General features: G+C 46.2%; 1 protein-coding gene across 1 annotated transcript; it reads left to right on the top strand.

Moving 5' to 3' along the window:
* The first annotated feature begins 133 nt into the window (after positions 1–133).
* On the top strand, positions 134–20721 carry Br140 (bromodomain-containing protein 140). The gene is made up of 27 exons (XM_028317112.1): positions 134–760; positions 893–1132; positions 1400–1543; positions 1782–1875; positions 1958–2059; positions 2752–2890; positions 3562–3670; positions 3926–4012; positions 5129–5348; positions 7263–7359; positions 7521–7698; positions 8354–8517; positions 9273–10084; positions 10449–10537; positions 11024–11162; positions 11643–11774; positions 12041–12213; positions 12320–12536; positions 13325–13438; positions 13733–13822; positions 14570–14693; positions 15211–15324; positions 17012–17116; positions 17596–17677; positions 18368–18459; positions 19532–20085; positions 20256–20721. Exons 1-26 carry the CDS (start codon positions 308–310, stop codon positions 19860–19862), a joined length of 4641 nt encoding a protein of 1546 aa, XP_028172913.1. The 5' UTR covers positions 134–307; the 3' UTR covers positions 19863–20085; positions 20256–20721.
* Positions 20722–20938: the final 217 nt, after the last annotated feature.

Below are 20938 nucleotides of genomic sequence, written 5' to 3' on the forward strand. Positions count from 1 at the left end.
TTTCACTAGCAAAAGATATTTTACTATACAGCCAGGCTCTGCTGCAGCTGCGCTACGATAGCGTGTGTGTGAGTATCGATTCGGAACGCGCCAACAGCTGTCAAAAAATTGACGAAGCTTGGCTCAACTTGGCTGCTCGTTTTTGGGATGTTTTTTTTATAAAATTGAATTAGTTTTCTTGAACAATTCATAATTGTTTGGTTGCAATTAATTTTTAAATCGTTTAGCCGCGTATACGACGATTTGGAGTGTGTGATTCTGTACTACGTGTGGCCCAATCATAGGCTCATGATTGCAAGTTGTAAACATGGGTTTGGACTTCGACGTTTTAGAGTTTTGTAAGAAATTGCGTCAAAACCGTCCGCCGCCGTACCAGTGTCCACTGGAGAAATGTGACAAGGTTTACAAGAGTCTCTGTGGGCTGCAGTATCATTTGGTGCACTACGACCATGACAATCCTACACCGGCGACCCCGACTGTTGCTCACAATCGCAAGAAGAGAGGCGCGTTTAAGACTCCAGTCGCCACTGGAGATATTGCACTCCAGAGCCCGCCCAAAGAAGCCTTGACTTTCGCTGAAGCTCAGAAAGTGGTGCAGTTTGAGGTAGATGGCAAAATTAGTAGAATTCCCATTGACCAACCACTGCCTATCATGTCTTTGGAAGAGTGGGAGAAGAAGAATGCTGAGCTTGATAAACCACTGCCTTATGTGGAGCCCCCAGTTGAGCCTCATGTCAAATTACCAGAAGCTAGTTTCAAGGTTTGTAATTGTTTATGTTACTGTATTTTTGTGTCAATTACTGTTTAGTACTAGTTAACAATATTCCAGTTTATTATGATTTATATTGTAAAAGAAACAATGAGATTAACAGCTTCTTTCATTGTATACCAGCTTATACCAGACTACAATGAAAGAGTGGTTGATGCTCCACCTCGGCCCAATGCCTACATCCGTTTTATCGAGAAGTCAGCAGAGGAACTGGATGGAGAGGTGGAGTATGATGTGGACGAGGAAGATACAGCATGGCTGGCGATCATCAACAAGATGCGGGTGAAGCAGAACCTGCCTCCGGTGTCTGTGGACACGTTGGAGTTGCTGATGGATAGATTGGAAAAGGAATCGTACTTTCAGGTACGTTTGTAAAATGTTAATGCTTTTGCCAGACAGACTAATAATCTAGTCCATGAATGACCTTGTTCAGTAGAACAAAAAGTTGAGTATAGTAATAAGTGAATTAAGTTATTTAAGCAACTTTTTGTCTGTTCCTTTCTCTTCTTGTTTTGTGTGGTAAAAAAAAAATCAAAATAGCATACATTTTTCAGTTCTGTTTTTTATCAGGATTAGTTTTGGGTGAGACCCTAATAACATGTTTTAATAATAATAACATAATTTAAATAGGCAACTCAAAGTGGGCAACAGACAGCAGCAGCGGTGGATGAGGACGCAGTTTGCTGCATCTGCATGGACGGAGAATGTCAGAACACCAACGTCATTCTGTTCTGTGACATGTGCAACTTGGCTGTGCACCAGGATTGTTATGGAGTAAGTTCTTTTAATATTTATACTTGATCAATAACTTGGAACTCTCAAATAACTTTCAAACTCATATAATAAAATTAATTAAGTTCACTGAATCAAATAAGTTTCTATAACTGCCTCACAATTTTCTAAAGCAACTAGTTACTAATTGGTAAATTTATTTTATAAACATCTATCAAATTGATGTAAGAATATGTTTTTTTTTTGTGTTCTCATTGTAATGAAATGAAAATTGTTCCAGGTTCCATACATCCCAGAAGGCCAGTGGCTATGTCGACGCTGCCTGCAGTCGCCTTCACGCCTTGTCAACTGTGTGCTTTGCCCAAACACTGGAGGTACACTACACATCTTACAGAAATACTTTGTAATATTTCTTGGCCAAACCAAAGAGTACTAAAAAGTTAAGTTTGTTAACAGGTGCATTCAAGCAAACTGATCAAGGAACATGGGCTCATGTTGTGTGTGCCCTCTGGATACCAGAGGTCCGCTTCGCCAATACAGTATTCTTGGAGCCAATAGGTAAGTTAGTAGAATGTATTTATTATTGCTAGTAATATTTGGTTTTATTAGTGAAGTGTAATGAAAGAAATGGCTCATTACATAAAAGTCTCAGCTGTTACAGCACACTTGATTTTTGAAGATTGATTTATCACAAAGTGATTATTCGTAGAAGGAAAATATTTACTTTCATATTTATGCTTTGATGCTGTTCTTAAACTACGGTTTTCTAGTAAACGCTATACGCGGCTATCAGTGTCGTTAATACGCCGACGTCAACGTCTGAAAGAGATCACCACAGTATATTTCTTTAGTAAGCATTGTGACGCGGCCTACGGCGTTTATAGGAGCCCACAGCCTTACTAGATGCTGCGCGGGCGCTGGCGAGACGAAGATGCTGGAAAGATATTAGTGTCCCTCTCACTAGCATCTAAGAAGAGCTTTAAATACATAGAGAAAACGAGCTTCGGCTCTAAAAAAGGCTCTATAAATACCTAGAGAGTAAAGCTTCCTTTCTGACCCATCACTTCTAGTGAGCTGCCACACTGGCGGATTACAAGCGTTTTCAACGCGGAGCGGCGATGCGGCGGAGACGACGCGTATGCGCAACGTTTCCGCCTCGTGCTCGTCATGTCGCCGCTCCGCTTTGCATTCGCTTGTAATCCGTCAGTGTGGCAGGGCCTTAGCCTCAAACAAAATGTTTCGCTATACAGATTCGATCGAGATGATCCCAGCGGCCCGTTGGAAACTCCAGTGCATGGTGTGCAAGCAGCGTGGCGCCGGCGCCTGCATCCAGTGCCACCGCAGCAACTGCTACTCCGCCTTCCACGTCACCTGCGCGCAGCAAGCCGGGTATACATAGCTTTACACGGCGTAATAAATAAATATATCGTTTATCGAGAGCACGAGGGATCCTGCTGGCTGTTAACTTCTTAGTACAAGGCAATAAACATGCTTTGAACAGAAATAAAAAAATAGTTCACAATGAGAGCGCGAGATTGACTGCACGAGCTGGCTGCTAGCACCTCAGGCTGACACCATAAATATTCGTTCTAGTCACTCCCCTAATTGGAGCCTGATAGCAATGAAACCGGCTAAGCTAGGAGAAGCGGACTTCTTTCCAGAACTAATGCACAACGTGCAGAAACAGAATCTCACACTCATCGCTGTGCCTTCTTTGGTTGATACCCTCATTAGCGCCACCTGAGGTCCAACTGCAGGACTTATAGCCGACCGATACTTTCGTAAAGTCGACTGCAGAGGATGGTTTTGGGCCTTCATTAGCGCCATCTCGACCAGGTTTGATCTATTGTGGCAGTAATTCATTACTGCAGAGGATAGAGCACAGCGCATCATAACAACCAGCAATTCATTACCTACGGTCCTATGCTTTTAATGTGCCACTAGGTCTTTCGAAGGGGGCGGGGCCAAGTAACTCATCCGCCCACAAAACCACTATAGCTCAAAAGTGGGTAGAAGCAAACTGACTAATAAATAAAATAATCTAAATAAACACGTTGCAGGTTATACATGAAGATGGAGGCGGCGGGCGCGGGCCGCGACCCTTCGCAGCCCGTGCAGGTGGCCAAGATGGCCTACTGCGACGCGCACACGCCCGCGCACGTGCTACAGGTATTTATGCCTTACAGTTGTAGACATAAGGGTCATATTTACAGGGCTTTTTAATAGAAATCTACTAAACGTTTATTCAAAATGTGTCATCTATATTATTTATTTATTTACCTTTATTAAAGAAACATACAGCCTTGTTTGACACATGCAGCTTATAATTAAGTGGGTTATACATTGGCCTTTAAAGTTTCTAAAGCTAGGTTGTACAGTCAAAGTTGAAAAGGAGACAGATGTATGATTAGTGGCGTTTTACAGGAAAGAAGAGCTCAGGAGTCTGAAGGAGATTCAAAATCAACAGATTTGACTGCTATCAGACAAAAAGGAAGAGAGAAAATAATCCAGGTAAGATATTCCTAGACCTCAATGCTTTATTTACAGGTCGCGCAGCGAGAGTTGAAGCGAATACGGTACTCACACTGACTCACATAATATTCGCATTCAGGAAACCACAAGACATTACACATTCAAGTTCAAATATTAAATAATGTGTGCTGCTAGCGAAACAGAAAGCTTTTCAGTTAGACTACGTATGACGTTTACGTGTTAAAAATTAAAACTCATTTTTGCAAAATAAATGGGCTTTTAAAAAGCACCTTTACACGTCCCAGAGTTCAACTAACCCTACCACTGCTTCAGGACAATAAATGGGCCAGTGCTGAGACGAAGCAGCGTAAGAAACTCAGTCCCTATTGTCAGCCTCCTTTTCAAGGGTTCACAGTCGGCGCGTGCTATCAATGAAGCGCACATAGGCTGAGAGTCACCAGCTGAGCTGACCATCAGAAATGTATGAAGCGTCGGCGCCAAGCGATCAGCGTCACTCAGGAACGTTCCCTTCAATTACGTACATATGGATCTGTCAGTGCCGACGATCAGCGAGCGGTCAGCGCGATTCTAAAAGTCGCCATAGGCTCCTGTGGTATTAGAGCCAACACAGCTACTTTTATTGCTAAATTGTGCCTTAGGCCTCAGCCTCGAACTTAGCGGGCAGCGGGGCGGCGGCGGCGGCGGCGCGGGAGTGGCAGGATCTTATGCGTAAAATCAAATAGACCGGTTCTCGAAAACAGCGGCGCGGCAGCGGGGCGGCAGCGGGCAACGAGCGGGCAGCGGCGAGGGAGCGGGCAACGAGCGTGCAGTGCACTCCTTCTTTTGCCCACAATAAATCGAGCGTTAGGAATAAATTTTAATCGAAATAAGATTGTTGCCGTTGTTCAGACATTTCGTTTTTCGAATAAAAACAAATATCTCGACAACACAACCCCGAACACAACACTTCGCCGCTAAAGCGCCGCGCGAGCTGCCCGCTTGTTTCGAGAACGGGTCTGCGTTGCCCGCCCCGCTCCAGCGCCGCCGCCGCTCCCGCCCCGCTGCCCGCTAAGTTCGAGGCTGAGGCCTAACAACGACATAAGATGCAAGATTCCTGAATTTGTCGTTCACGTAATGTCTATTGATGTTCTCCAGGCGCGTCGAGTGCTAGCGATGAAGCGTACTTGGGCTCCAGTGGTTTTAGTACCGACTTTACCCGCCGAGCGTGTGTCGGAGGTGGCAGCACTGGCGCGCGGGCCGCCCGCCGCGCGCGCGCAGCTCATGAAGCGCCTGCTCGCCTACTGGACGCTCAAGCGACACAACCGGAACGGAGTGCCGCTGCTGCGCCGTCTGCAGAGCCTCACTAGCCACCACGGTGAGTGAATTGGGGCCACTGACAAGTAAAATTATGGTATGCCAGTTGTCGCCACTGACTAGTAATATTGCCACGCGCGCGCAACTCATGAAGCGGCTGCTCGCCTACTGGACGCTCAAGCGACACAACCGGAACGGCGTGCCGCTGTTGCGTCGTCTACAGAGCCTCACTAGCCACCACGGTGAGTGAATTGGGGCCACTGACAAGTAAAATTATGGTATGCCAGTTGGCGCCAGTGACTAGTACATAGACGCGCGCGCGCAACTCATGAAGCGGCTGCTCGCCTACTGGACGCTCAAGCGACACAACCGGAACGGCGTGCCGCTGCTGCGTCGTCTGCAGAGCCTCACCAGTCATCATGGTAAGCCAGTTGGCGCCACTGACTAGTATAGTAACCATTACCATATACTAGTTGGCGCCACTGACTAGTATAGTAACCATTACCATATGCTAGTTGGCGCCAGTGACTAGTAGATCGCCGCGCGCGCGCAGCTCATGAAGCGCCTGCTCGCCTACTGGACGCTCAAGCGACACAACCGGAACGGAGTGCCGCTGCTGCGCCGTCTGCAGAGCCTCACTAGCCACCACGGTATGTGGTTGCCTTGCTATATTCCCCCAGCTGTGTTGCAGAATACATTTGAAATCATGGTATGTCACTAATTGGCGCCATTGATTTGTAAACCCGTCGCGCGCGCGCAGCTCATGAAGCGCCTGCTCGCCTACTGGACGATCAAGCGACACAACCGAAACGGCGTGCCACTGCTGCGTCGTCTACAGAGCCTCACTAGCCACCACGGTGAGTGAATTGGGGCCACTGACAAGTAAAATTATGGTATGCCAGTTGGCGCCACTGACTATTAAAATCATGGTCTGCCAGTTGGCGCTACTGCCTTTTAAAAGAGCCGCGCGCGCGCATCTCATGAAGCGCCTGCTCGCCTACTGGACGGTCAAGCGACAAAACTGGAATAGAGTGCTGGTGCTGCGCCGTCTGCAGAGTCTCACCAGCCACCACGGTGAGTGAATTGGGGTCACTGACAAGTAAAATTATGGTATGCCAGTTGGCGCCACTGACTATTAAAATCATGGTCTGCCAGTTGGCGCCACTGCCTTTTAAAAGAGCCGCGCGCGCGCAGCTAATGAAGCGGCTGCTCGCCTACTGGACGCTCAAGCGACATAACCGGAACGGCGTGCCGCTGCTGCGTCGTCTGCAGAGCCTCACCAGCCACCACGGTAAAGAGGAAATCATGGTCTGCCAGTTGGCGCTACTGCCTTTTAAAAGAGCCGCGCGCGCGCAGCTCATGAAGCGCCTGCTCATCTACTGGACGCTCAAGCGACACAACCGGAACCACTAGCCTCACTAGCCACCACGGTAAGCCAGTTGGTGCCACTGACTAGTATAGTAACCATTACCATATGCTAGTTAGCGCCAGTGACTAGTAGATAGCCCCGCGCGCGCAGCTCATGAAGCGCCTGCTCGCCTACTGGACGCTCAAGCGACACAACCGGAACGGCGTGCCGCTGCTGCGCCGTCTGCAGAGCCTCACTAGCCATCATGGTAAGCCAGTTGGCGCCATTGACTAGTAAAATCGTGGTATGCCATTTGGCACTAATGACGAGGAACTATCACAGTATGCCAGTTGGCGCCACTGATGAGTAACCACCATGGTATACCAGTTGGCACTAATGAAAACAATTACCAATATGTCAGTCACCATCAGGCGCCACCGTCAGGCCCCACTAACGAGTAACCGCTACCATATGCCAATTGGCAACGCTGGCTAGTATAATCATGGTATGCCAGTTGGCGCCACTGATGAGCCAGCAAATGTAGACAAGACGTGCCACTGGCAGGCCTTGAGCTGCTCGTATACTTAAAAAGATCATGGGAAGATATAGTTCTGTTTTTTTCTGTAGGTACTCGAGGAATCCAAGATGGCACTGTGAATGTGAGGGAACTTTGTAACCAGCTGAAATACTGGCAGAGAATACGCCAGGATTTGGAACGTGCTAGGTAAGTAAAAGCTCGCTACTTTTTATAGTTTTGACTCCAGAAGAGCTACTATGTTCCCCTATTTCTTAGAATGTATGTCATGTTTTTTCGCGTCATTCTATCACAAAGATGATCGTAAAAATAAATTATATCTATTTAAACATTATATTGATGTTGGCCAGATTACTATGCGAGCTGGTTCGCAAGCGGGAGCGCCTTAAGGCGGAGTACACACGCGTGTGGGAGCGCTGCGTGCTGCACTCGCTGCGGCCCGAGCGCGCCGTGCTGCACAAGCTGCTGCGGCTGCTGCGGCAGCGCGACGCCAGCGACATCTTCACCGAGCCCGTGGACTTGAACGAGGTCAGTGGGCGTTGTGGTCTAACTACTCGTTACTGCCGCCAACTGGTGAGCGGAATAATTACTGGCACCAATTTGTGAGCGGAATTGTTTACGGCGCCAACTGGTGAGCGGATTCGTTAGCGGCGCCAACTGGTGAGCGGATTTGTTAGCGGCGCCAACTGGTGATCGGGCTAGTCAGTGGCGCCAACTGGTAAGCGTAAAGGCGTTGTGTTTAAAAAGCATACCTTAACCCTAAGCGGACGTGGTAACAATAAAAATGATTTCTATTCGTTCGAAACGGACTACTATTCCGAAGGTAGCGGGTTCGATTCCCGCACAGTACAAACATTTGTGTGCATGAACATATTTGTTTGTATTGGACTGGGTGTTTTCTATGTATAATAAGTATGTATTTACAAAAAAAAAAGTATTTAAGTATGTTTATATCCGTTGTCTAGTACCCATAGTACAAGCTTTGCTTAGTTTGGGACTAGAAGCGCAGTGTAAATATCCAAGGATATTTATTTATATATTTATTTATTTATTATTGTGTCCCGATTCGCTGGTACTTGAAGGCTACGATTATATTTATTTATTTTCTCTTTATTTGGGACAACAAACAGTTCCATTGAGGTACTAAATTTTAATAGCTTAAATATTTACATATTTACCTCAGGTGCCGGACTACAGCAGCATCGTGAAGCACCCGATGGACCTCAGCACGATGGGCAAGAAGCTGGAGCGCGGCGCCTACGCCTCCGTCGACGACGTGGAGGCAGACTTCCGCCTCATGATCGACAACTGCCTCGCCTACAACAATAAGGACACCGTCTTCTACAAGTTAGTACACCGCCTAATACGACCCACCAGATACTCGTATCTCGTATATTTATACTTTCCTTTTTGTAATTTTTCTGTATTATACGCACCTATTCAAATTGTTTGTTGCGAATTTAGGGACCCCCCACACTACAGGGTCTTTCGAACGTCGTCGTCTTCTTGCCAGCGCTACGTACCGGTGCCGTCGCCTTCGCACGGCGCCAATGTTTTTTTTTTTCGGATAAGTATCGCAGTTCACGTCGTTGCTGCACTAGCGTTGGTGAGACGACACGTTCAGAAGTCAATATTAGCGTCAAAAGATGGGAGGACGATTTACCAAAAGGATGGAGAAGGTCTGCCAAGGAAAGAGAGACGTGGAAACAATTGGGGGAGGCCTATGTCGACAGACAACCTGACCAAAGCGGTTGCTAATAAAATTAATTGTGCTACCTAGTTAAATTAGATTTAAGAATATTTATATTATTATCTTAAAAAATAGCATGTAAGTTAAAATGGTCAGTGAATAAAGGCTTTTATTATTATTATTATTATTAGCGTGAGGACTAACCTTGTGGTTATATTGGTCGAAATGCTAGAGATTCGGCGTAAAAATGCTACTGTCTTGGGCAGATTGCAGTCTTCTTGACTCCTTACAAATTATTTTTCTTTGTTCCTTGTGTAGCCTCTCCCCCTTCTGGGATATCTAGTCTAGACTTAAATGTAAGCATATTTCGAGCTGCGAGCTTTTTTAGAATTTGTTTATTATTTCTATCTAGGGCCGGTGTGAAAATGCGAGAGCAATGCTTACCGATCTTCCGCCAAGCGCGGCGCGACGTGCGAGCGGCCGGCTTACCCGAACTGGCTGGCTCCGGGCCGGGTTTAGCCGACGACAGCCCCGAGCGAGACAGAACGAGCCGCCGCCTCAGTGCAGACAGAGACAGGATCAGCCGCCGGGCGAGCTCCGAGCGGGACAGAATCAGCCGTCGCAGCCCGGAGCGAGGCCGAGTTAGCCGCCGGGGCAGTCCCGAGCTAGATCGAACCAGTCGACGAGGCAGTGTAGAGAGAGACCGCACTAGCCGTCGAGGCAGCTTAGAAAGAGATAGGACTAGTCGTCGGGGCAGTCCAGAAAGAGATAGGACGAGCCGCCGGGGCAGTCCAGAAAGAGACAGGATGAGCCGTCGTGGTAGCACAACCAGTCGCCGCGGGAGTCCGATCAGTCGTCGCGGCAGTCTAGAGAGAGATAGAGCTAGTCGGGCGCGCAGTCCCGAACGAGGCAGGAGCGTTCGGCGGGGAAGTCCCGAACGCGACCGAATGAGCCGGCGAGGCAGTTCCGAGCGAGATAGGTTGAGTCGTCGGGGTAGTCCAGAAAGGGAGAGAACCAGTCGTCGCCTTAGTGTAGAGCGAGAGAGGACTACTAGGCGGAGTGCTGAGCGTGAGAGGGCAAGCCGGCGCCGCAGCCCCGAGCGTGGAAGGAGCCGCCGCAGGAGCCCCGAGCGAGGCAGGCCCGGGCGCCGCCCCAGCCTCGCGAGACAGAAGAGGGGCCGGCCCGTGAGTCGCGCCTTGGCCAGTGACAGCGACCATACCGCTGGTGCGTAGCTTTTTATATGATTTTTATGTCAATTTTAAGCCTAGGTTGAGCCTAGGTGATGGTCTGCCATCAACTTTTAGTTGGCCGATAGTTGGGCTCGATTTTAATTTGTATGAAGAATCGGCCGATATCAAATCTGTGTAATGAGCGCACTTCCATACATCCCCATACTGATTAACTGCCCGACTAAACTATCGGCCGACGAAAAATCGGTGGTCTGTGCCTAGGCTAAGCAGAACAGTCAGTTCAACTTTTATAACATTTTATTTTTACTTATAATGCTTGATACTGAATAAATGAACAAAACTATGTATCATTTGATTGAGAATAACAGACATGATTAAACCATCTGATTCCTTTTTAGACACACGAAGCGAACGGAGCGTTTCCCTGGCCCGCAGCGAAAGGAGACGGCCCAGTCCTTGCAGAGATTCTGATGATGACAACAATACGGTATTGTTTTTCTTTCAACCATTTTAAATTATTTCTAAATATTTTTTTGATTAATTGTAAAATATGTATGATTAGTTGTCTATTTTTCGTTTGTTTGATTATTTTGCCTTTGAAAAACAAAACTATAAATTTATACTAATGTCAAACGTGGATATTTCGATGAAAACTTCGTGGAAAAACGTCGTACCGACGCTTCTTAAAAATACCTAAATGAGGGCTATCGTTTTAGCGCTCACCAGTTAGCGCCACTGTAGAGTAAGGTCCTGTCACTTGCTAGTAGCGAAGACAGTGGCACCAACTGGTGAGCGCGAAAGTGATAGGAGGACTATCGTATTTGCACTCATCAAGATGGCGCCACTGTAGAGTAAGGTCCTGTCAATCGCCAGGGGTGCCAACTGTTAAGTATAAAAACGATAGCTCTCATTGTCTGATGATGCCTGATCTCCTGTTAATTAGTATCCCTCAACTGGCTTATTACACCTACAGCGCGAGTCATCCCCGGCTCGCACGGTGGGGCGTCCGCGGGGCCGCTGGCGCGGGCGCGGGCGGGGCGTGCGCGGACGGCGCGGGCGCAGGGGCCGCGGCAGGCCGCCGCTGCACGCCGCGCGACCGCTGCTGGACAACGGTGAGCAATAATGGTTCTTATTCACAGCGAGTCTAGGTGTTAGTTCCTATAGCGCGAGTCGTCGCCAGCGTACGCGGGCGCAGGGGCCGCGGCAGGCCGCCGCTGCACGCCGCGCGTCCGCTGCTGGACAATGGTAATCGATAATGGTTCTTATTCACAGCGAGTCTAGGTGCTAGTTCCTATAGCGCGAGCCGTCGTTGGCGCGGACGCAGGGACCGCGGCCGCCCCCCGCTACACGCCGCGCGCCCGCTGCTGGACAATAGTGAGCAATAATGGTCCTTATTCCAAGCTGGTCTAGGTGCTAGTTCCTATAGCACGAGTCGTCGCCAGCTCGCACGGTGGGTCGCCCGCGGGGCCGCTGGCGCGGGCGCAGGCGGGGCGCGCGCGGCCGGCGCGGGCGCAGGGGCCGCGGTAGGCCGCCGCTGCACGCCGCGCGACCGCTGCTGGACAATGGTGAGCGATAATGGTTCTTATTCCAAGCTGGTCTAGGTGCTAGTTGCTACAGCGCGAGACGTCGCTGTCGCGGGCGCGGGCGGGGCGCGCGCGGCCGGCGCGGGCGCAGGGGCCGCGGCAGGCCCCCGCTGCACGCCGCGCGACCGCTGCTGAACAATGGTGAGTAACCCACCACCACCCATGGTTCTTCCTGCCTCACGGCGTACGAACCGAATCTCAGGAGAGCGCGCGGGTACTTGCTCTGGACTCTTTTCCCCGGGCGCTTTGCTTGACTCCCTACAAATTTTGTCTGATCCATGTCCCTTCTCATAGTCAATTCTCCCCCTTCTGGGGCTTGACACCACGAATACGGTACTTCGCGTCGGGCTGCTATCGTTGATAAATGTCATCACTTCTTCTCATAACTTCGCCTGATTGTGTGCCAGGAGTGCGCGAACTCGCACAGCGCGATCCAGTTACTGCGACTACTCGTGAGGTCCTGGTGATAAACAGGTCCTCGCTCGGCTCTCCGTATCGCATCCAGCATCTTCTGTCGAGCTTCGTCATAGAGGTTACATTCCCGAAGTGCGTGATCGCGGCTCTCTTCGACTTCCTCGCCGTATGGGCATAGTGCAGACTCGCACAGCGTCATCCTGTGTAGGCGCTGCCTGAAGCACCCGTGCCCAGTTAACAATTGGGAAACCACGTAACCAGGTTCTTCCCAGCCGAGTGAGAGCCTCACCGCCACGATGGGAAAGAACTGGTACAGCTCACGTCCGTCGCTGCTGGTATCCCACCGCTCCTGCCAAAAGGCCACGGCATCCTCTCTAATGATGCGCTTCAATTCCCGGCGCTCCCTGGGGGCCAGTTGGATTCCCTCCTCCGCAAGTCGTCCTGCACGAGAGACTTTCAGGTCGGCGGGCAACACGCCGGCAAGCACAGGTAACGCTGCCGTGCTGCACGACCTGTAAGCCTCCGTGAGTAAAATGAGCGCCGGTCGCTGAGTACTCAATAACACCTTTCTCATCACAAAAATTGACGGACAATGGTGAGTAATAATAATAATAATAATAATAAATAATAAATCATTCTTTATTCAAGTTACTAGGACTCAGTTTGTTAATAACAATTGCACTTAAAAACTATGTTAGTTGAGTTGAAACAGATGTAAAATTGAATTTAGATTTAGATTTAGAATTGAAATAAGTATTATAATAAATTATACTCATTTCAATTCCAAATCCACAAGTGTGAGGTTATGCATACATGAGTCATCCCCGCTTCACTCCATAGGCTGTGTCACAGCAATGCCTCACGTACACACAATCCAACCTGCTCGCAATCATGGTCAGGATGTTGTTGCCACTACTCCGGACCCTGCGCACCATAATGGTTCTTATTCACAGCGAGTCTAGGTGCTAGTTGCTACAGCGCGAGTCATCGCCAGCTCGCACGGTGGGTCGCCCGCGGGGCGAAAGGCGAACAAAATAAATAAAAATAAATAAGTCAGCCTATGACAACATAACGGCTGACACTGGGGTTGGGACCTTAGTTGTTGAATAAAAAATTAAAATCTTTAAAACGCTAAACGATACACATGTCTATTGTCTATCGATTAGTAGGACTCCTAACCCACTATCATGTCATAAAAAAAATTCAGAACGTTCAAACCATCCATATCTGTGATTCAAACTATCTGCGGGTGAGTTATTTTGAAATATGTTTTCCAGAAACGCCGACCTCGGGTTCGGAGACGCCCATTCCGCCCCGGAAGAGCGTGGAGCGAACTCACAAGCTGGTCACGCCGGAGAAGTCGCCCATAAAACAATCTGACTCAACACCCAGTAAGTTACTGGTATTTCTCTAATCTTTTTTCTTCTTAGGGCCTACAGGTGTACGGAACGATGCCCGCATATTAGTTGCATCGTTAATATAAGCCGAGGGTCGCGAGTTTAGAAAACTGGAAACCTGTCTTACACGTTTTCGCCAATTTTAGCGTTGCCCTTCTACTCTTTTAAGCCCTATTGTTTTAGTTGCTGGATTAACTGCTGTAACAGGCAGCAAGCGTTTAAAAAACCTGTTAAGAATGAAAACTGTGTCACTATAATATACCTAATTAAGTTTTATTATTTGTTCAGGCTTAGGTCTTTTGGGTGGACTTCGGAAACCAACATTACTTCTGCCTCCGTCTACGGGCTCAGCGCCACCAAAGAGTTTCGGATCTGATGGTGAGTTCGCCGTACTATAACTTATTTTTCACACGTGTTCTTTGTCAAACAATCGTTAAAATACAGCTACAACTTGCTAAATCATTCGTTCGTTTCAACCAAATTCCATTCACTGCTGGCCAAAAGTCTCTCCCATCATTCACTCGATTGCAATAAAACTTTAGTGAGTCTTGTTTTTTCACGCACCGCTAGAGGCGAAGAAAGGTAAATATGTAGACGATTAGATAGAAACTAATTATACATGTATGTAATTTGGTGTCGATGTAATTTTATTTTACTAGTATTTATTCCAAATTCCCTCTTTTTATTTGATTTAGCAATGTGCACTTGCTTCATTGTGTGTAGTGTAAAGGCGGCGGTTTACGCCACGCAAGGGACCGCAAGCGTTACATTACTTGACTCATGTATCTGTCTTCTGTCTCGGTTTCACTAACGAACCGTGCTTATACATTGATTTTAGGTATAAACTCCTTAGGGATATAAGTGGGTTAGTTAACGATATACATTATACTATTGCAGATCGTAACAAACACGTAATCGCGTCCCACCATTCTTCTGCTAATGTTTGAGTGTTATCGGTACACGCAAAATTATCCATGAGTGCACACGCACACTACAATAATGACGCTCGGATCAAACTCCCCGCACCCCGCGCTTCCCTCGGCCCAAAATTGGTGAGGCGCGTCTTCGTGGATAAAACGATGTACATGTGTGTGTACTTTATTAACCTGAGACATATTTCCTTAGCAACTCTGCCCACTCTGTCGGGCAGCCTGGGCCGCGCGGCGTCGGCGTCGCCCAAGAAGAAGGGCCGCGGCCGCCCGCGCAAGGCCGACAAGAAGCAGAGGAACGCGTCTCCTGACCTGTTCAGGTATTGTGGAGTTTTAAAGTCCGGTCGCCGAGCAGATACTATTTCGTCCAATGATACCAAGCTACTCGATAAGGATGGGTAGCTAGGGATCATTGGACGAAATAGTATCTGCTCGGCGACCGGACTTTAGATATGTGTGGGGTTACTTCAGAGTACAATAGTACCATCACCATCACTATTAGGTACCGTTGATGTTATAAGAGACGAGTAAGGGTGAGTAAATGATATATGCGAACTTCTTGACTTACTAGTGGCCAAAACTTCTTTTCGTTTTGATGCTAAATTAGATGGGGTCAGCTCCTACAATGGAAACGTCCAACGATTCTGCAACCTCAAGTGGCAAAAGTCGGAACTAATAACCCAATATTTACAGTGGCGCCCTCCTGTCAGTGTCATATCTGGGACTACTATAAGCTAGATTTTGCCCGTTTGAAAAACCTTCTTTTTGTTTACCTTTAAAAATAAATATTGGTGTGTTTTCGGAAATAGTCTTCCATTTATGAATACTCATTTGCAGATCGATGCAGAGCGGGTCGGGCAAGCCGCCGGCGGCGCCGGTGGCGGCGGCCTTCCTGCAGTACCGCGGGCCGCCTGGCGAGGTCGGCTCCGACAGCGACCTGGCGCTCTCCAGGTGACTTACTTGACTTAAGGTCCTATGTCCTCTAGATGGGGCAGAAGGCGTCCACAACAGTCCTCCATCGCGTTCGGTCTTGAGCTTCGCGCTTGATCTCGCTCCAGGTCTTGCCGATTTTCTTCGCCTCGTCTGCTGCAGTGCGCCGCCAAGTTTGCTTGGGGCGACCACGTTTGCGTTTTCCTTGGGGGTTCCAATCCAGAGCCTGCTTGGGGATGTGATCGGCGTCCCTTCGGAGAGTGTGGCCAATGGACAACACGCATAAGTTGTAATATTAAGTTAAATTATGTCTTAATTTAAAGTTTAGATCACACACATTACACTAGTTTTTATTTCACCTCAATCCATCCAGTATTACCGAAGATAGAGCCTCGAGAAGTTTACGGACATTTTAAAATTTTCAAAAATTTCCAATATTCGCGCGTGACGTCACAACATGATTTTGCAGCCCCCGCACGTTAACCCATTTACCACTTTTTGTCTTTTTCCAACTAAAATAAAATTTTACCTAACTGACAACTGTTGTTAGTTGTCATCGTTCAATCACATTTCAAACTAGGCGCTAAAAAAGTAACCATTATTATGCCACCTATTGCCAATTTTGTGCAGTATGAAGCCATTTTTACATTTATGCACTTAAATATAAATTTTCTGGAAAAATAACCAAGTTTGTGTCTCTGTGCTCAATAACGAGTAAATAGTCCAGTTATTTGATAGTAATGTAAGTTAAATAGATTTAGAGTTGTGAAACAGTCAAATTAATGTACCTGCTAAATTGCGAGTTNCAGGTACAAAGTATTTCCTTGTATGTTAGTCTGCCACTCTTTAGTAAGTCCCGAAATCCCCGCTTCGGCTCCCCTACTAACCATTCTAACCATTGTACACAGATAATATCTTACATGCAGCTTTTCATGTTACTACGTCACATTTTCAAAATCCGCGCGGAAAATCGCTCCTAGCGGAAGAGCGCACTTTGAGCTTGAATATTTCAGTCATTTTTAAAGATATCAAAAAAGTAAAAATACAGTATTCATTCTAATTTTTTGTAGTATTTTTTGGCATCTTCAACAAAAATTGTGCGCCATGTCCATTCAGTTCCACTTGCGGCGCTTGATCTGCTGGTCGATCGGAATTTTGTGGCGACGTTCCAATAGCTCGACGTTGGAGATTTTCTCGGGCCAGTATATGCGGAGAATTCGGCGAAGGCAGCGGCCTCCCTCATTCAGCTCTGGAGAGCTGAATGAGGAGAGCTTACCTGGAGGTAACACGCTAGAAATTAATGGCGCCAGCTAGTCTCATAACGATGAGGGTGGCTTTCGTTCAGCAGTCGATGTCTCGTGGCTGTGGCTGAAATAATGATGATGCAGCTAGTCTCAGACTGAGCAAAACTCATATTATAATTGGTAAATATTTTGGAGTTTTTACGATAATAATAGACTTTCATGAACTACTTAATTAGTTACGGAAAACGGGATTCCTACCATGTACCTTGGGGTCTCGACCAAAAGTGTGATCTATTGGACTAGGCGTAAATATCCAAAATGTTTTCAGATATATTCAGGGTCACAACCAAGTCCATTACACTTGTAAGTGGTAAACTATTCATATGCCTGTAATCCCTCGAAGGTTTATACCGTATTTCTTTCAAGTATTTAAATAAAGGGTATTTTTATCTTGTCTCCTCCAGGTCGTCGAGCAGTAGCTCGGCGTGGTCGCAGTCGTGCTCGTCGTGCACGCACTACGACGACGACAACGGCTCCACGCACTCCTGCGACCTCAGCTCCTCCGACGCGTGAGTAGATTCTGTTATAACAGCCTATGCACTGGAATGTTACGTCATTTAAAAGGGTAGAAGCAGTTTAGGGTGGTATGGTTGTAAAATAACACCTATTTTAATTAAATACAAAAAATAGTGTTATTACAAAAAGTTTAATTAACATGGTTTAAAATGACATTTCCAAATAGTTTGCAATTCACGAAGGTGAGTTTTACATGTGTTGTGGCTCGCTACTGTTCGTTTTTCAAAAGTTTTGATAGACATTACACTACGTTATGTGCATGTACACATACACACACATGTAAAGATCACTCGCCTTCGTGAGTTGCAAGAATGACAATTTTAACAAGGCCCATAAGTATAGTCGAATTGGTGTCAAATAGCGCAATAGTAGGTATCCTATTTATTTAGTAGCAAAGATATTTGTATAAAAACTCAATGACAAAGTGTCTTGAATGTAAAGGCTGACTAGACTAATCCATGGTCCGTTGCAGGTCAAGCGGCCCGGAGCGCACGGGCCGCCGCCGCACGCGCCGCGCCGACGCCTCCGACCCGGAACCCTCTACTCCTGTCAAGGTAACTCACAAACACACACGCAAAACAAAATTATAACGTTAAGACGTGGCAATGGAGCGATTGATTGATTGACTGACTCACTCATCACGAAATCTCAGAAACTACAAGTTTTGCATGGGGGTTCCTTTTAAAACGTAGGTGCTCACTAAGATGGGATTTTCAAAACTCCTAAGGGGGTAAAACGGGATCCACGCGTACGAAGTTCAAAAGGTGCCAAACTTCAGAAAAGATTAAAAAGTTTCAGGTAGGACCTCGCTGGTCAAACTCCAAGTTTCCTGTAAAAAGCGCCAGCGCATATTTGATGAATTAGTAAAAGTTTCTGTCTGATTAGTGTAGATAGGTAAAACAGTATTTTGGATCCCAAGACGCCTGTCAAGAGCGCCGGCGCATGTTTCATTAACTAGTAAAACTTAGGTTTTTGTCTGACCTGTAGTGTATTACTGTAGGTAGTATAAAGCCGCTTGTGAACATCCGTTTTTTTTACCGGACAACGGCCCGATTTTTTCGCCGGATTTAGCGGTGGTGTATGGTTTATAATGAACGTGTGAACAAGTCCGGTGAGAAAATTGACAGCAAACAAAGGATATCCGTTTTTTGACGGTCCATCGTCCGGTGAAAAAACAAATACTATAATATGTAATGTCTACAAACGGCCTAAGAGTATTTTAAAATACTTATAACCCTCTATAGGGGCGCGGCACGCGGTCGTCGGCGTCCAAGACGCCCGTCAAGAGCGCCGGCGCGCCGCTCGAGCCGCTGCAGCTGGTGTGGGCCAAGTGCCGGTGAGTCGTGTGCTGTACCAACTTGCTATCTATTACTGAAGCGTTAGGGTCTAATTTCGCACTAGTTGTATATGTTTATGTTAGATATGGCGGGCTTTTTTCGAATTGAATGCAGTTCGCCTGAAGTAAAATGTTCTAAAAAGCCTGCAATCAACTCGCGGGCACACTATAGGAAGGGCGAAAAGTCGCATTTTTGGGACTGATTTCCTTTCTTGTGTATTTAAGTTAATATGTATGAGAAATATTATATATAGCCTGACCAGGAACATAAAAACCCTCGCCATGTTGCGGAAAACTAATGGTACTAATTTCTTTTAATGGCAACAGTAACTGAAAACTTCATTGACATGTCACCTTGCATGTCAGTCTATTGCTGTCAAAGTGTAAACAAACTTTATTTTAAATGCGCGCAATTGATTTTGTGAATTAAATTGCTAAAATCTTTTTATAGTCGTGAAAGAAAAGTGGTTCACAATGTGTTAAAGTATTTGTCGAAGAGAAATACTAAGGGTTCGGACAATATTTTCATTGAATAATTTTTCCGACAAGGGTGTCAAATTGACTGACATGTTTATCGTATAGTACAGTCCACTATGAAAATTAGCTGTTGTTTGTTTCAACTACCTATTTTAATTTTTTTTCACTTTCTAAGTGTTGAATTTTATGGGATTGGGAAAGAAGTACCGAGTTTTAAGCGTTCATGAGCAGACATTGCAGTTGAATATTCAAGTTCTGAATTTGATTATTGATGAATAATAAAATAAATCCTACTAGCTCGATTGATGTTTTAATTTAATTTATTTAAACCAGGTTACCTATAATAATATTTTTTTGTTAATTTATGAAAATATCAAATTAGCCCGTAATCCTGAATCCTGATATATAAAGTTAGCCTATTAATTTAACACAGGTACGACTGTACTCAGTGTTGCACTATCAAATGCAATTGACGCGCCTTTATGCCAGGGTTTTTATGTTCCTGGTCAGGCTATACTTTGCATTTTGTACCAGTTGCATACATTCAGCCGGTACAATGTTTTTGTTGTGTTTAATTTACTATTGTTTTCAACAGAGGCTATCCGTGGTACCCAGCGCTGATAATCGACCCAAAAATCCCGAAAGGCTTCATCTACAACGGCGTGCCGCTGCCCGTCCCGCCACAAGACGTTCTCAATCTCAAGAAGAACCACTCGCACGAACCGGTCCTCTATCTCGTTCTATTCTTCGATGTCAAACGAACCTGGCAGTGGCTGCCGCCGAACAAACTCGAACTCCTGGGCGCCGACAAAGCCGTCGACCAGGCAAAACTGGTCGAATCCAGAAAGCCGACCGAACGGAAAGCCGTCAAAAAGGCGTTCGGCGACGCCATGCAGTTCCGGAAGCAGGTCGACGGAGAGAAATGACAAAGGTTTAGGGACCGGCCGCGGCGGTCGCGTAAGACTTTCAGCTTCGGGAATTTCTCGCTGTCAAACATCAGAACGCCGGAGACCACCGATTCCAGTGATTAGATTGTGGTGCAGTGATTGCGGTGAAATACCGGCCCAGTACTGAAAATAGATGTTTGAATGTGAAATCTGAACTGCGTGTAGTGGTAGATAGGTAGTGCGTAGGGCTGTACAGATGGTTATAGTTCCAAAATACTGAACTGTCCTGTGCATGACATTGACAGTGGGGCGCCACCGTCAATACCGGATCGCTGGTTCCGATTTTTGCCATGTTGGAAACCATATAGTTGAACGATGGTAGCGCCTCCCTGTCATTGAGTTTGGCGGGACAGTTCAGCGTGGGTCATCTATAAAACTTTGATGAAGATGACCAAGAGGTCGTAGAATAGATATTAGAGATAAGTTCTCACAGGCAGCAAATAGCTATCGAATATATTGATATCACACTAAGATTGTTAAGGTTGTACAAGTTTGCATGCAAAGAGATCTGAAGAGGAGTTACAATTTCTTGTTGTATGTTGAAATTATGATGAATATAATACAATTAATTACATGTAGAATAAATACTAATAAACTTAAAAATAATAGAATCTGCTTATAAAATAACTACTTAAATTAATAAATTGTGGGTATTTAGTTCTAAGTTTACCTGGCTATGGCAAAGCAAAGAGTTATGATTATTCAACCAAACTTCTATGTAGTTGTGTTAAATAAAATTAATGGATGTAATCCTAGAATGTTACAACATATTAATATAATGTTTTAATGTTGTCTGTATAATCGTTATTATAACTCCAGCTATTAAGACCATGGATTCGGTGAAATCAAGACATGAATGCTAATCTCTCACTTGCACTGAAAAACTAGTATAAAGTATAAATTATACTTACCACCAATAAATAGGTATTGTAAGGTCCAAATGTTTTCTGTGGATTGTAATAGATATAGCCATAATTTAATTCTACTTATTTCAATTATGACTGTTAGTGACCTAATCATATTATTTGAAGTATCATCTTGTTTTGCACATAGTT

The sequence above is a fragment of the Ostrinia furnacalis genome, unplaced genomic scaffold (genome assembly GCF_004193835.3).
Source record: "Ostrinia furnacalis isolate ACB-3 unplaced genomic scaffold, ASM419383v2 OfSCF6054, whole genome shotgun sequence".
Lineage (NCBI taxonomy): Eukaryota > Metazoa > Arthropoda > Insecta > Lepidoptera > Crambidae > Ostrinia > Ostrinia furnacalis.